Raw genomic sequence first — 15,182 nt, 5'->3', positions numbered from 1 at the left:
TCAGAAATTGGTCGGGTTGATGTTGACAAGTCAAAGATTAAAATGTATCTAAATATTATGTAGCCGTCAAAGGGTGTGTTAAATTGTTCACCGTAAAACAGGAAGTTGTTTTTTGACTGGCTAAACATACTGGTACAGTCACAAAACTTGAGCTGAGACAAACATGGTGGAGTGGGATGGCTGAGTGAAGATGCTGCTGCAAGATTCTTGCTAAAGCAGAGATAGTGTTGTTTCTTCTGCTGTTTGTCCCTACTAGAGCGCACCTTGTTTTACTCAACATTACCCGACACACAGTGTGCACGCCAGCTTCCTTTCATAGTTTCAGCTTTTTGTAGCAATTTTTTTAAAAAGACGACAGACAAGTTCCAAAATAGTACAAAGACAGTTAATAATCACATGATTAACATTGATGTGCCGCTGTTAAACGTCAGCTTAGTTGAGGAGTTAAAAACAAATCATGATTGTCCTCTTGCTGTAAATAATGATGATGATGCTGGACATAACAACTAGGGATGGGACAGATCCAATTTAATATCGTTATCGGGTATATTGACATAATTAACAAATGGGTTATTGGACTGACAGCGCCAAAATTAATTATTGCACTTCAGTTTTAAAATATTTGATTTGAAAACCTCACACTTGTTGCCACTGCCTGTTCGTATGTGAACTCAGCACTGTCACAAACGGTCAGAAAAACAAGGGAGTGCGGACCCAAGTGCAGAATTAACTATTTATTTTAACAAAAAGGCAAACAAAAACTCACTTCAGAAAGTACAACAAAAAACACAGGGATCAAAAACAGGGAGCCACAGAGGAGCACGAGCAAAAACAGACATACCAACGAACGCCATAGAAACAACATACAATAAACTGACACAGAGGGGAAGAAACACAGAGACTAAATAGACAGGGTAATCAGACACAGGTGAGACTAACAAGACACAGGTGAGGACAATCACACTGGGAAACACACAGAGGCAGGAATACAAGAAACACTGAGGACAACTACAAACTAAATCATGAAACACTAAAGACACACAGAACTCAAGAATTCAACAAAACACACTAGAACATGAAGAAACACTAAAAAACAAAACTAAAAAAGACCTAATCATGACAAGCACAAAGTTCAAATACATTTCTTTGGATTGATTTAAATTTTTGTGAATCTTCATTTATTTATTTTCTTGCTCTTTAAATAAGAAATTCAATGCTGGGTGTACTAAAGCTTTGTGTAGCCTTACATGTAATACTTACAACAATAACACTATGAATTATGATTTTAAAAAATATCAATATCTGTATCGTTACTTTTTATCTTTCTCTTCTTTAAATGTTTTAGCCTTTAAATGTATCCCCTTCATGTATTCATTTTACTGCTCTTAGTCTTTTTAAATTCCTACTCCTTTTATGGTTTAACTCTTCAGCTCTCTGTTGCTTTATTCATTTAACCAATGTCCTGTTTATCCCTTCTTTTTTATCTTCATTCTGTGTTTACAGCCTGTGAAGTGACGTCACACAGCACTTTGTAAACATTTGTTTTTAAAGGTGCTATATCAATAAAGCTATTATTATTATTATTATTATTATTATTATTATTATTATTATTACATATCTGAATCGGATCGGAACTGAATTTTTTTTGTATCCATGCATCTCTAATAAGAACCCTATACAGAGACCTAAAACATTATCAGTATATATTGCATCTTTATGTTGAAAAGAGACAAATGAGTAGGTTTTGTTTTCTTTATTGATATTGAAAACATCACTTTTGTCTGAATAATTAAGTTATGGTAAAAAAAAATATATGATAGCTTAGCATCTCACATTTTTGATAAATATGAATACTTACAGATTTCTCTTATATTAGATATAAATATTGTATCAAATAACAGTCCACATGTAACAAACATTAAGTTAATTTAAGTACAAAAATAGAGAAATGCATAATGAAACAGAGGTTAAGAAACATTTCTAACCTTCACCCAGCAACAAGTATTGTCTGGTCTAGAATAGCATTTACTGTACAACAGTAAGAGTGGTGCAGACACTTTGGGGACTGCTGTGGTTCTTCTTCCTCCTGATCATGTGTGTGTTTTCTGGGCCTCCAGCCACTCCAGCACAGTGTCCAGTTCTCCCATAGCCTTCTGGGCCGCCGAGTCAATCACCAGCTGCTCCGAGAAAGGAAGAAAGAACAAGTGATTTAATAATGCGCAACAGAGTCCTGTAACCTTGAGTGGTCAATTTAAGCTACATTTTAAGTGAGAAGTCACATTTAAAGCCCATTCAGTTATTTGCTTTGTTTGCACCTCTCAGGATACTCAGCAAAAACATATCATTTGATTTATCTATAACCTCCAAAGAACCATTTCTTACTAATGAAGTTACGAGGGATTGTGCTTTTAGAAAACAAGGAGTGAAGCCTGATTTTATTTAATATAATACAATTTTCCAAATAGAATTGTGTGAATTGTAAACCAAATGTAGTGGAAGCTGAACACAATGTAGAGATATTAATGATTTTAAGGAGCTGCTTTGATAATAAGACATACCTTATCAAACTCAGCATGCAGGGAGTCGATGGTTCTCTGTGTCTCTTCTGCACATTGGCAGTGCTGAACGAATGAGAAAAAAAACAATATTATATAGTTGTTCTTTTGCTGGTTTTTAATTGAAGCAAAACCAAGTCTCAAATGTTTTGATCTAACTTACACATTTATGTATGTCTCTTCTGATGCTGACAAAAGCGTTGGCCAAAGCGCTGGTGCAGCGTTGCTGTGTTGGCTGAGACGAGGCGTAGTTGCTGAACACTCTCTCAACGTAGAAACGCAGCACAAGACGCAGGAAACAACATGTCTGTCCCTCCTGAGAGAAAGACAAATAGAGGTCACTTACCAATATTATAAGCTTATACTCGTGATAACACCTTTAGCCATCCATGGAATAGGACTGAGAAATATTGAAATTTAAATTAGAAAAAAAAGAGAAAGGAACCAACACTACATGGTATAAAACAAACACTCTGGACTCACCTGAACATCCTTTATTAATTTTTTATCCAGGAGTTTCACTCCAATGTCACTGTTTCCTTCTATCTGAAAGGCAAAGTCCAAAAGAAAAAAGTCTATCCCAAGTTTTCGGCAGGTTTCAATTAACTGAAAACTTTTATAAACAATGTTCACTGTCTTCAGTTTCTGTGTTTATCTACTCCTACGTGTAAAATGTGACAGGTACATTTGTTGATTCCTCTGATTAAATTAAGATTGTGCCAAAGTTCAACTTACCGCATTTGTTCTTATTGCAGAGTAATATTTGCGTAGTTCATGTGTGTGAACGCTGACAGAGCAGCTGTCCAGATGCAGAGTCCCACTCTCCACAAATCCACTCATCCAGCCGAGGAGGACGAGCAGGCAGAGAAAGCAGCCCAGAAGCATCTTCATCACTGTGGTCGTCTGGTGAAAAAGCTAACAGACACAAAGTTCAAAGTTAAAGAGAATCAACGTTCACCAATTAGGATATTTGTAATCATAAATCATGGTTTTAATATATATTCCTTATCATTATAAAGTCTATAAGATAAGAGCAGCATCACCTGTGTGTACACTCACCTGTGTTTGTGTAAACCTGAGGAAGAGTCCTTGGAAAGATGTGCTTCTGTGTCTCCATGCTCTCTCCTCTTATAGTGGACTGTAGGGGATTTTACCAGGTAAGGCACAACACAACAACACACACACACACACACACACACACACAAACACACACACATACACACACACACACACACACACACACACACACAAACACACACACACGCACACACAAACACACACACACGCACATGTGTTCATGCAGTCAATTTGATTTACAGGAGGAGGAAGTGTTTGAAAATAAAGGAAATTCTAGCAGATGTTCCAACACCTGATTGATTTCCTTTTCTGTGATGACTGATGTGCTCACTGTAGAGCAACACCTCAGTCAGTGATGTAAGGGATAATTAACAAATGAGTCATTTATGCGCGTAGTAGTGTGTCGTCATTCCTCTGCAGCATTGAATTATTCTTCCTTCCTAAGAAGAGGTAATTGCATCATTGAGTAATGATATTTAAATGTGTTGATCATAACTACTAAAGTCATCTACAGCATAGTTGAGCTTTACACAAATACAGTAACACCAAGTGTTTCTGTTCTCTCTGACCTCGGACTTAAACCTGTGTCTGCTCCAGGAAGTTTATTACATTTTCATTTACAATATATGCTCCAATTAAATCCTCATATTCATTTTGCTTGAGAAACTCTCTCTTGCCTGGAGATATTGTTATAAGCTGTCGGTCAAGTCCTGATGGGAACACCTACCCGACCTGTTCGGCTGCTTGTCTAGTGAAGGTTGACTATAATGATTGCTGAAAATTTTCTTACAGTGGAAAGAATAAACAGGGAAGTCCAAGGAAAACTGGTATGACCTGTGTTCATGGAAGTGCCAACAACGTTTAAACAAGTGTGAACAGGGAAGTGCAGCATTTCCAAATTTTGCTTGATAAAAATAGCTTATATATAAATAGTTCCTATAGCTCAGGTGTTTAATGCCTGTTTCGAAACACTAGAGGTCGTTACAAAACTTTGTGAGCAAGTGTTTGGCTTTGTGTAGCTAAAATAGTACATGTTAGTCAAAATCATTAATCTTTATATTATTCCCTGTTTGTTTACTTTGCTTCAAACCTACTGTATGTTACATAGTTTCTGAGATGGAGCACCATTGGCTTTTACATGTCATTTAAATATTTACTGTGCAGCAGAAATGAGAGCTGAACACACTTGACGCACTGCAGTATAAGAAAACATCAAGGCTACAATTAAACAAGACACAAGTAAATAAGTAAAGCTATTTAAATTCAGCTGATCAAAAATTCCACCAAACTACCAAATTCCACTGTAATACTGCTGTATGTCCTGAGTAAAACCAAATATTCAAACACATTTTATTGCATTTGAGCTCCAAGTGGCTCGATTGACACTGGCAGTGTTTCAAGGGGTAACTGTAACGATGAAAAACATGAGCAGGCCAGGCTGTTGCTGTGGTTTCAGACTTATTGCTGCAGCTTTATTGGAAATTGAGCTACAGTGTAAGAGTTTTTTTACAGTTTTAGTTTTTTCTCGAGTTATTTTAACATTATGTTCCCATGATTTGAACATTTCTGCAGATGTATTGCTGTTGGCGTTAGCTCTTCACTGACTTTAGTCTGTAAATTAAAATTATGTAGATGATAAAATACACACAGCGTGGATGACAGCTTTCTTTTTCAAAGTAATTAGCCTTCTTATGCTAGCTTTAGCTTGTTTCATTTGTATTTATTTGACACATTTACTCTATGTCACTGTAGAGAAACTGCTACCCTTGAGACATTGTAAACTATGTGTACATTAGTTCAAGATTAACTGCCACAAAACTAAACAAAGAACATGAGTTTCAGGCTTTCCATATGTTTCCTGAGTTATGTTTTCTTGTTTTTTTTGTGTTTTTTACAAGAATATGCCTTCAATAATTTCACATCTGCGTATGTCTTTAGGCAGGAGCATGATACAAATGAAAGAGACTGACCAATGAAAACATTGCTTAGAAGCACCATTGATGGAAACAAACTGCACAGGATACATTTACGAATAATCCCAGTCTAAAACAAAAAGACTTCAAACTTATAGTTTGTGATCTAAGTAGAATTAAACATCAAACACGATAAAATGATGGAAGAAAAAAAATTTATTTTTCTATTATTTGTACAAAGCTTATTTATACAGAAGAATAATATACAGGAGAGTAGGAGTCGAAAGAAAGAAATACAATTTTTACATGGAGCACCTTGAAAATATCAGGCACATCAGGGGTTAATCGGTTCTTTTGACATTCACTGCCACTTTACTCTGGGCACATCTGCTAGTTAACATAACTACCCTCATATCTGTAGCATGTGTGTCAATGTACCTTTAATTTCAAAATACAAAACAAAGAAAAAACAACAAAACCCTAAATGTAGATATATCCACTCTTTCAAGATTCAAAATTAAGTTTGATGACTCCTTTGTGTCTCTTTTCATCCATGAAACTAAAAAAGCTTAAACAACTTTACAGCTATTTCATTTACACAGATTCCCTCTGTCAGTAATGTATCATGGATGTACATTGTGCTTAGATCAGCAGTTTGTACGTACTGGATGTGTGTAACTGTGTGCTTTGTGTGTGGTTTGTGTGCACGTGCATGCCCGCAGGCCTCTACAGCAGGGCACAGTTCTTCTCCTAAATGACGATAGAGTGGAGCTGTCTGAAGCACATGATGACATCTACAGGGATGGGGGGGCTCAGATGATTCCCGTCCAAACGCAAGTACCTGAGGCATCAGAACAGGTTCTTTAATAACACTGCAATTACTGCCATTAATATTGTTGTTCCTGTTTACTTCTTGTTAAAGTGTGCCTCTGTGCCCGTTTGTATTATTGAGAGCCAAGATCTGACTGCGTTTGACGTACCTTAGACTGGGCACTAGATTGTGATCATTCATGACGGCGTCAATGCTGTACGGGCAGATCAGGGTGCCATTTATGCCTGTCAGGGAAACACACAGGCATGAATGTTAAGTCCTTCTAAATGCTTTCCTTCAAACAAGACGGAAGAAATAGGAAACTACCAGTTGAATAAAAGACAGCTTCCTTAACTTTAATACTAGTTACTGCATTACTTCTGAAGGGTGATTTATTGTCTGCTAGCTTTAAGCTAAGTGTTGCGGCCCAATCTGGAAAAACAAGTTCAGCTTTGGTCTTGAATCAGAATAAGTTATGTTAAGTAAATAAAATTACTGCCTTAAAAGGAGTTTCTTGGATTAAAGTATTTTTTCTCATAATCCACAATGAATGAATCCACTAGTTCTTATTCCAAGGTTTTCAAATACAAACAAGCCCCCTCAGAGTCTCATAGTGATGCACAATGTACCCTTTAGCCTCTGTTTTCTTGTGAAACATTCACAGTGAGGTTATCTTTTTGTCATCAAAACGTGAATAATATTGATGGGTTTACTATGGTGTTAGCTATAAAACAGTCTGCGTTGGGTTTCTGCTGAGCTGTCATATGTAGGTCTAATACTATCTGAAGCCTGGTTTTAGTTTTTTCCCCAATCTTCACGAAAAATCTTTCTCACAGCCTGCTAAACTAGTCCTTAAAGGGATACTTCACCCATTTGCATTAATCTTTGTATCATTAGAAACCTGGTATTAATTTTGAATGGTCGTGCATCCCGCCCTCATTTTCCCCTGAGATGGGAAATCTTTGTATTTCTGAGTCTGAAAAGGAGCTTCCAGTGACGCAAAATGGCGATAATTGCGTCACTGGAAGCTGTTGCGGTTAGCGGGGTGAAACTTCAACGCTAGTTCCTCATATTTTCGACCACTGAAGCTACAGACCAATCACAGATCAGTGGGTGGGAACTCACTCCCAGAATCCAAACTTAACGTCCGCCATATTGCTTGGAATCTATGCTAACAGGCTCTATGGAGAAATCTGATAATGGCCAAAAAAATATAAATATAGCGGTGAGATGGTTGCTGCCGACAGGCCGGTCTTGTGTTTTGGCTGCTGCGGCCGCTGCCCACCGGGGCCGCCACTGACCGCTGCCCGCCGCCCGCTACTGACACTGCTGGCCGCTAGCAGCAACCGTCTCACGGCTATATTGCTGGCCGCTGCGGCAGTGAGGACGAAGAGCCGGGGCCGGCTCGAGCTGGGGCGGACTGGTAGTGTCGGTGCTCTCACTGTTTGCCTATGGACACAGACATAGAGTCTGTTTTCTCTCTGAATCACTTGAGGAAATGGTCTCATGTGTTGAAGTAAATATGTCTGTAAATGTTTTCATTACTATATTTCTACTGCTATACTGTATATTTTAGAGAAACTGTAACGATCGAATTTCCCTCTGGGATTAATAAAGTATTTCTGATTCTGAAATCGAGGACCTTAGTGGGAGTGGCCTGTGGTGCTGTGCATTCTGGGAGTTGGTGTCTTTCATCTACATGAGCCAAAAAGACACTTTCTGTCTTTTCTCGGCCAAGAAGGCACCAACTTCAAAATGTATTTCACATTTCTACATATATGACCCAATGTCAATACAGATTCATGTTTCAACGGGTGAAGTATCCCTTTAACTGTTTTAACCAACTCAGGTTAACTTTCCATCAGCCATTTTGTGCCCTATGGTTGTTGTAAACTGGGTTCATATGATCCTGCTGATTGCTTACTCTCAATGCTGTTGTGGTCGAGGTGCAGGTGTTCCAGGTGACTACTGAAGTGAGGAACAGAAGCGAGCTGGTTGTGGGACAGCTGCAGGTCCAGAAGAGTGGATATGTTAAAGACATTCTTAGGAAGACCTTTATCACTCAGCTGGTTGCGATTCAGCCTCACGAATGCCAGGTGATTGAAGTCTTTGAAGTAGTCTCTAACAAGAAGACAATGCATGACAGGAACAACAGTGAAAATTTAAGATCCAACCAATGTTATGCATATGTAACCATCTGTGCACTGTGTACTTGCTTTGGGATGTCATCTATGCTGTTCTTGTCCAGGAAAAGCTGTATGAGGCCATTGGGTACACCAGCAGGCATCTTCTTCAGGGCGTTGTGAGCCAGATTGAGCTGCATGAGACTCTTCAGGTCCTTAAATGAGTTTTGTCCGAGGCCGTTGTCACTCAGCTGGAAGACGGGTCATAAGACTCTTATGGTTACCATGGTTACGTATGGTTAACAGTACAACGTACAGTAGGAATATAGTCATAAAACAGAGGTTTACCTGGTTGTGGTAAAGGTCAAGCAGAGTCAGGTTCCCCATTTTGCTGAAAGCATTTGAGGGGATCTTAGAAATCCGGTTCCTACCGAGGCGGAGCTGTTCCAGGCTGGCTGGGAGACCTGAAGGCACCTCTTTGAGCTGGTTACGCTGTGCATACAGGTACAGCAGTGCTGGGATCTTCTCAAACACCTGCACGAGAAATAAATACAGAAACCCTAATCTTAGTATAATTATCAGTGCTGGACTCCGATGAATGAAAAATGCGACGAGATCAATGAGAATACCAGCAAACACACTAATTAAATTCCTGAATGTATTAATCCTTTAAGAAACCAACTGATTAGATATATATATATATAGATAGATAGATAGATAGATAGATAGATAGATAGGTACTTTATTAATCCTTTGCAGGAAATTACAATGTCAAAGCAGCAACTGCAATCACAGTCAAGACACCACACAGAAAACTAACAAATAACAAAAAATATTGTTTCAAAAAATGGTGTTTAGCAAATATAAAAGGTCAGTTTGATTATTTTTTGTGAGTGTGACTTCTGTTTTGTTTTTTATTTGTTTCATTTGTTTTGTTTTGAAAGAAATTCTTGGAACAAATTTTGTTCTGATATGTTTTGTTTTTTGTAACCATTTTTGTCTTAAATAATAAGATTTGTAACAAGGGTGGGTGTAATAAGCTAAAACTTCAGCCTACACCTTTTCGGTCAAAATGTTTTAGTTTTTTCTTGTGACTGAAATGAATGATTACTACTAAAAATAAAAATAACAAAAATAACAAATAACAAAAATAAAAATCAATTGATTGATGATTACAGGTACATTATTATTACTGTGACAATAGCAAAGTGCATCTCTAACAATAATTATATTTTTACTGTTGGTTATCCCACAATTATGTGAATATATATTTTTAATTGTATTGGTTTCATAAGGTAACTCCGTTAGACTATTTCTAATGTCCATGTATGACAACAAGTGCATAATGCAATAAATCAAAGAAGCTTCATTACCTGTTTGTGTATTTGATGAATGCGGTTATTTGCCAAGTTGATCCAGCGCACCTCAGTGGCGTTCTGGAAAGGCTCTGCTGTCAACTCTGAGATGTAGTTGTTCTGCAGGTACAGGTAGTGGGTTCTAAACGGGATGACAGGGATCACACGGATGTTCCTGTTCTCACAATTGAGAGAATTGGGATAACTTGGGGAACATAAACACTCTCTTGGGCAGTCGGGATACATGGAGGGGGGGCCCAGGATGGGTGGTGGAAAATCTGTAGGCTCCTGGGGCTCTGGCTGTGCAGGTCCAGGAGGCCGGGGGACAAAAGGCTTCCTGGTGGTGGCTGGGCGCCTGGTAGGCTTCTTTGGCCGAGGTTTCTGGGTGAGCACTGCCCCCAGGAGGAGGAACAGCGTCAATGCAGAGAGTAGTCCCACGCCGGCCTTCATGGTCCTGCAACAGAGCAAAACAGAATTTAGAGACTCTGCTGATGTACGGTTACATAATGTGAGAACATTTCTCCTCACAACAGATTACCAGCTGGTTAGCCATGTGTCTGCCTGTCCTACCCACACTATGTTACACAGATTGTTTTTGTGTGTCTGGCTCTGTTTGGAAGAAGAGAAGCAAACTAAGTTACACTTAAAACTCATGAAAGCGGCTGATTGTATTTGTAGTTGTTCTTCTTTTGGAACAGGGCTTGAGAGAATTGTTTTATCCAGACAAAACTATTTCCATTAAAATGTCCAGGAAACTAGAATCTCAAACCAACATGAATCATTCAAAAAATCGTATCCATGAATACACTGAGACTGTATATCTGTTAAAAAAAATACATTAAGCTGGCAACTTTATCTCCCCTTTTATTTCATCTTCAAATATTACATCCTCAAGAAATATACACCAAGAGAGAGCAGTTTAAGTTCCAAAGTCTTCTTATAACTGTTTCTGTTTCTTTAATCTTAAACCACGATCAGTCAGAAAACAACTTTTTAGTAGACTCTTTGCAATAACTTATTGTTGTACTGTCAGATGCATTGCTAAGTAATTGGTGTTTTAGACAAATAGAAGATTTGTGCCTGCGGTTAGGTTATGTAAGTGAAATAAAGTGAGCAAGAGAGCAGGCAGTAGAGGAGGGGTAGATACTGATACAGGAAATAAGTACTTATGAGGGAGCGAGTTTTGGGATAAAGGCTCTATTGTTGCTCCGGCCCAGAGGGAGATTTGTGAAGGGGAAAACTGCAGGTCTGGAAGGTTAAAGCTCCTTGACCCCACGAGAGAGCTCAAAGGAAACCGAGATAAATCCCACTGAGACTTTGATGGAGGCAACATGTGTCTTTAAACCATCATAAACACAAAACTGTTGCTAGGAGCGACAAGTTCACTTGTAGAGAGCTGACGTTTACTGTAACAGCCTTTAACTTTTTAGGGAAAAGTAAATATTTTTTTTATTAGTGTTGTTGTGATGTGAAGTGCTTTTGGCTAATTCTATTATATATTCATATTTTAAAACCATCAGTGTTGAAATCATAGACTGTAAATGGTTGAAATGTGAAAATATTTGAACACATTTGTGTTTAGATTCATTCAAGAGTCTGAACCTTGATTAGACTAGCAGAAGCGAGTTCATTAAGGTGTGTACGATAATAAATATATATTTTTTACATTGTATACTTAAGTGGCCTTGGCTGTTATGTGTCCACAATATATAACAACCCTGCCCCAACTGAGACCGACACACGGATGCAGATGTGTAGCCTCACAGCTGTTTATGTGTCAGAGTGGAGATTAATCCACCTCTCATGTCTTCATCTTAAACTTTTGAATTTTTGCATGCATTTGTGTCCGTACACTTTCCATTGTTATCTTAAGCCTGATGTTAGTAATCACCAAACAGCTGTCCAAACATTTGACATTATTCTTCTGCACAGATTCATCATTAGTTTTCAATCACTCTGCTTGAGTGAGGCACGCTAGCGGCCAGTTGATAAACATCACAAGAGAATCACGAGGCAGGAATCGGGAGTCAGTATTTGTCCTGCCTGGAAAAACAAATCTGAATATTTCTTTGACGGTGTTCCCTGGCACTGCCCTTCCTTTTCCTCTCAGCCCTCCAAGAACAGAACCAGCTCTCCTTCCTCTTGTGGTGCTGTTGTGTAAACTATGAACCTGGCAAACAAGTGAAGGTCCTAAGTCAGAGCTGATTGGTTTGTTATTTGTAATCATATCAGTTTGAAAACAGAATTTATTAGAATATCATCATTACACATTGAATATATTCCCTTTACATATCACTGCTCTTCTAATGATTTGAATGAGGAAATGGCCTTTTATTCTTAACATCATTTAAAGGACACAACACCCTATGGTTCACAGGTTGTTTGATGATTCATCTGTGACCGAATGGAAAACTACGTCTTCAGATGAAGCTCAAATAATGTGATCCAAAGCTCAAGAACGACTACCACATGGTACAGAATCCCTGGGAAACACATGATTGTTTTTTTTCCCAAAAGAATTAATGAATTACAGATTTGGTGAGATAGTTTCTTCAAGATATTTTGACTTCTCCCTGTGGCCTACTGTACCAGTTAGGTCACACTCGGCCATTGTCCTTTTGGCAAGGGTTCAAGTCCGACCTGTGGATCCCTTCCAGCATATCATCTGCCCACTCCCTCTCCCAATTTCTTATAGTCTATCCTCTGTCCTATCAGATAAAGGCATAATAAGCTGGAAAAAAAGAGCTTTCACCAATTTCATCCCTACAAAAACACAACTTAAAGAAATGTTCCCTGAAAAAATGTTTATTCACTTGGTTCATTCATTTTAAATCACCTGTTTACTTGCAGATGTTAAGAAAACAGAAAACACTTTATGTCTTTGAAATGTTATATATATATTTTTTTTCTCTGTTTAGTGGAACTATGGCTGGTAATGCTGTTGTCGAGGTTAACTCTCTTGGACTCCTGAATGACTTTTTACTTATTCCAGAAAATGGTAAATATGCTCTTACATTAACCATACCTCGAAATAAACACCTCAGAAATAAGAAATACACAGACTTTTCCACATTTAAGGCGTCTAAAAAATGTGGAAAGAACAGGGAACTATTAACAAAGTGAGAAGTAATAAAACAATCTAAAGTATGTTTTCATTGGTGTAGAATCACCTGAAAATATGAATCAAGTCTTTTAAGTGTGCAACAACCCTTTATATCTATGTAAGGAATGAAAAAGGTTGCCATGCTGTGCTAACATGTTCTGATAGTATCCCTTTACTAAGAAACCAAATCTTTCTCTTCAGAGGGAATTTTGCTTTTTCATGAGCCTTGCATGGAGTGGTTGGTTTGGGGGAGTGAGGACAGCAGTTGTAAGTTTGGTTGTAATTTGGCCCTAAGTGTTTTGTTTTTTTACACCTACTGTTAGGTAAAGTTACAACTATTGGTAGAATTATAAATAAAATTATAAAACTGACAGTCAAGTCCATTTAAAGACATTTCAAACTGCAACATTTTGAAAATAAAATAAATAAATAAAAAATGGTTCTAATATCGGAACCAGAAAAACAATTAAAGGTGATGGGTGGAAGCCCTCTGTAGTCCAAGTCAGAGCTGTTTTACCAAACTGTGGTTTACATTGTGAAGAAGATGAAGATTATAGAAAACATAATTCACAGTGACTTGTCAGCACAAAGCCTTTGAAGATTAGCTCTTTCCAATTCCCCTTTCTTTTTTTTGGCAGACAGGCAGGGTCATTCCTTTTACTGAAAATGATGAAGACCTTAAAAGCGTTGATTAAGAGCCACGTCATGCACAGCACAATTCAGAAATCTGACTCAGATCAATCTGAAAATATCTGTGACTAATCAGTACAGTTTAAAACTCTCATAATAACAGAATTTATGAAATAGGTGATGTCAAAGATTTTGCATCTTCCAACTTTGAAAATAATTATCTCTATATATCAAAAAAAAAAGCTAAGACCTGCCCCCCCACCACCAAAAAAAGGAAAAAAAATCTTAACATATTAAAATTACTGGGCATACATACACTGGAAATATTTTAGAAGCATCTGCCCTCCTTGTGAAACATTCATCACAAGCAGATACTCTGTATTAGAAAATAGCCAAAATATTTCCTCATGCGGGTGTGGCAGTCTCTGCAGTGCCTGTGCAAAGACTAGATCTACATCTATGAAGAGCAATATGGATGTTAGGAGCTGGAGGGGTTAGAAGATGCACCGTTGAAAGCAGAGGATGAAATTGTTAATTAAATTAAACAAAATCATTGTATCTCGAGTCAATCCTGACTTTAGGAAGTCTGAAAATGCATGACTAAGAATATTTCTTTTCAGTTCAACTCTGGTCTTTGGTCAGAACTACTTCAAGATATGTTTTCTATGAAAAACTGGATTAAAATACCACTGCATAATATGAAATCAAGCACTGCCTTGAAATTGCTTGAGGATCCGTCTGATGAGCTGCAAAAAGGAAAATTATTTCTCACAAGCCAAAGTCAGCAAAAGGGAGTCATCAGTGTGATAAGACTCTCTTCATTTATCAACTTAGGTAAAGATTTTAAGAGGATTAAAGGAAATTAGAATTAAATGGGTGTGTGTTTGCAGGTATGGAGAAAATCGGTAGAATCCAAGTGTGCAGCAGCACCCTGCAGGACACAGTGCCCCTCTGTGTGGCATTGCATTTGTACAGAAACACACCAGCATGGCTTAAGGGTGCCAGTGCCAGGATTTCCCCTCAATCCAGAAACCCAAACACACATTTGCTCTTTCTGCCTCTTTTCCACAGATCAACACACACTCTGCATTTATTTTCTTATCATTAAAAGCTCATCCCCCCCCCCCGGAAACAGCACAGAAAAGTGTCTTACCTGCCTCTGGTACCTGCCCTCTTTTGTCAAGTCACAAGTTTTCTGTCTTGACTTCTCTGTACCTCTCTAATTCTTTTCCTCTCCCTCCCTCTCCCTCCCTCTCCCTCCCTCTCCCTCCCCCTCCCCTTCTTCCTCCGTTTCTCTGGGTCCCTCACCCTCCCCTCCCCTCTCTCTTCCTCTCCCTCCCCTGGTGGACAAGGCTGCCTGTTGGGTTTGTTCCCTGGCTCTTTTCCCTCTGAAGGTCATGGTGGTTCTTTTCTCCCCCTCCGCTTGCTCGCTCAAGCCCAGTGAGGTTTAATCTTAATTCCCTTTGGGAAGACCGCAGGCTCTTTCATGTGTCTGAACCGTGTCACAGTTTGTTAGTATTTTGTTCTGTGCCAGCATTGCATGAGAAGGTTTCTATCAAATACACAAGAAAGGATGCATGAGTATGTTTACATATTTGTGTGCATGAAAAAGCAA

General features: G+C 38.4%; 2 protein-coding genes across 2 annotated transcripts; both read right to left on the bottom strand.

Moving 5' to 3' along the window:
* Positions 1-1,784: 1,784 nt before the first annotated feature.
* Positions 1,785-3,784, bottom strand: il19l (interleukin 19 like). The gene is made up of 5 exons (XM_061041979.1): positions 3,291-3,784; positions 3,039-3,101; positions 2,719-2,871; positions 2,559-2,621; positions 1,785-2,177 (listed from the first exon to the last, which is right to left on the bottom strand). The coding sequence occupies exons 1-5, from the start codon at positions 3,444-3,446 to the stop codon at positions 2,091-2,093; spliced, it is 522 nt and encodes a 173-aa protein (XP_060897962.1). The 5' UTR covers positions 3,447-3,784; the 3' UTR covers positions 1,785-2,090.
* Positions 3,785-5,751: 1,967 nt separating this feature from the next.
* Positions 5,752-14,793, bottom strand: prelp (proline/arginine-rich end leucine-rich repeat protein). Its single transcript, XM_061041982.1, has 7 exons — positions 14,725-14,793; positions 9,853-10,288; positions 8,828-9,013; positions 8,573-8,730; positions 8,281-8,477; positions 6,526-6,601; positions 5,752-6,386 (listed from the first exon to the last, which is right to left on the bottom strand). Exons 2-7 carry the CDS (start codon positions 10,282-10,284, stop codon positions 6,296-6,298), a joined length of 1,140 nt encoding a protein of 379 aa, XP_060897965.1. The 5' UTR covers positions 10,285-10,288; positions 14,725-14,793; the 3' UTR covers positions 5,752-6,295.
* Between the last annotated feature and the right edge of the window lie 389 nt (positions 14,794-15,182).

The sequence above is a fragment of the Labrus mixtus genome, chromosome 7, assembly GCF_963584025.1.
Source record: "Labrus mixtus chromosome 7, fLabMix1.1, whole genome shotgun sequence".
NCBI classification, from domain to species: domain Eukaryota; kingdom Metazoa; phylum Chordata; class Actinopteri; order Labriformes; family Labridae; genus Labrus; species Labrus mixtus.
The sequence above is the reverse complement of the archived record's forward strand: the minus strand, read 5'-3'. Positions and strand labels throughout refer to the sequence as shown.

Bases quoted from the DNA above. Each gene is read 5' to 3' on its own strand.
- il19l (XM_061041979.1), bottom strand. From the start codon at position 3,446: ATGAAGATGCTTCTGGGCTGCTTTCTCTGCCTGCTCGTCCTCCTCGGC. The intron at 3,102-3,290 runs GTAAGTTGAACT...TTTGCCTTTCAG, and splicing joins CTGCAATAAGAACAAATGCG to ATAGAAGGAAACAGTGACAT. The intron at 2,872-3,038 runs GTGAGTCCAGAG...TCTTTCTCTCAG, and splicing joins AATTAATAAAGGATGTTCAG to GAGGGACAGACATGTTGTTT.
- prelp (XM_061041982.1), bottom strand. From the start codon at position 10,284: ATGAAGGCCGGCGTGGGACTACTCTCTGCATTGACGCTGTTCCTCCTC. The intron at 8,731-8,827 runs GTAAACCTCTGT...CCCGTCTTCCAG, and splicing joins TTGACCTTTACCACAACCAG to CTGAGTGACAACGGCCTCGG. The intron at 6,602-8,280 runs GTAAGCAATCAG...TTTCCCTGACAG, and splicing joins CGACCACAACAGCATTGAGA to GCATAAATGGCACCCTGATC.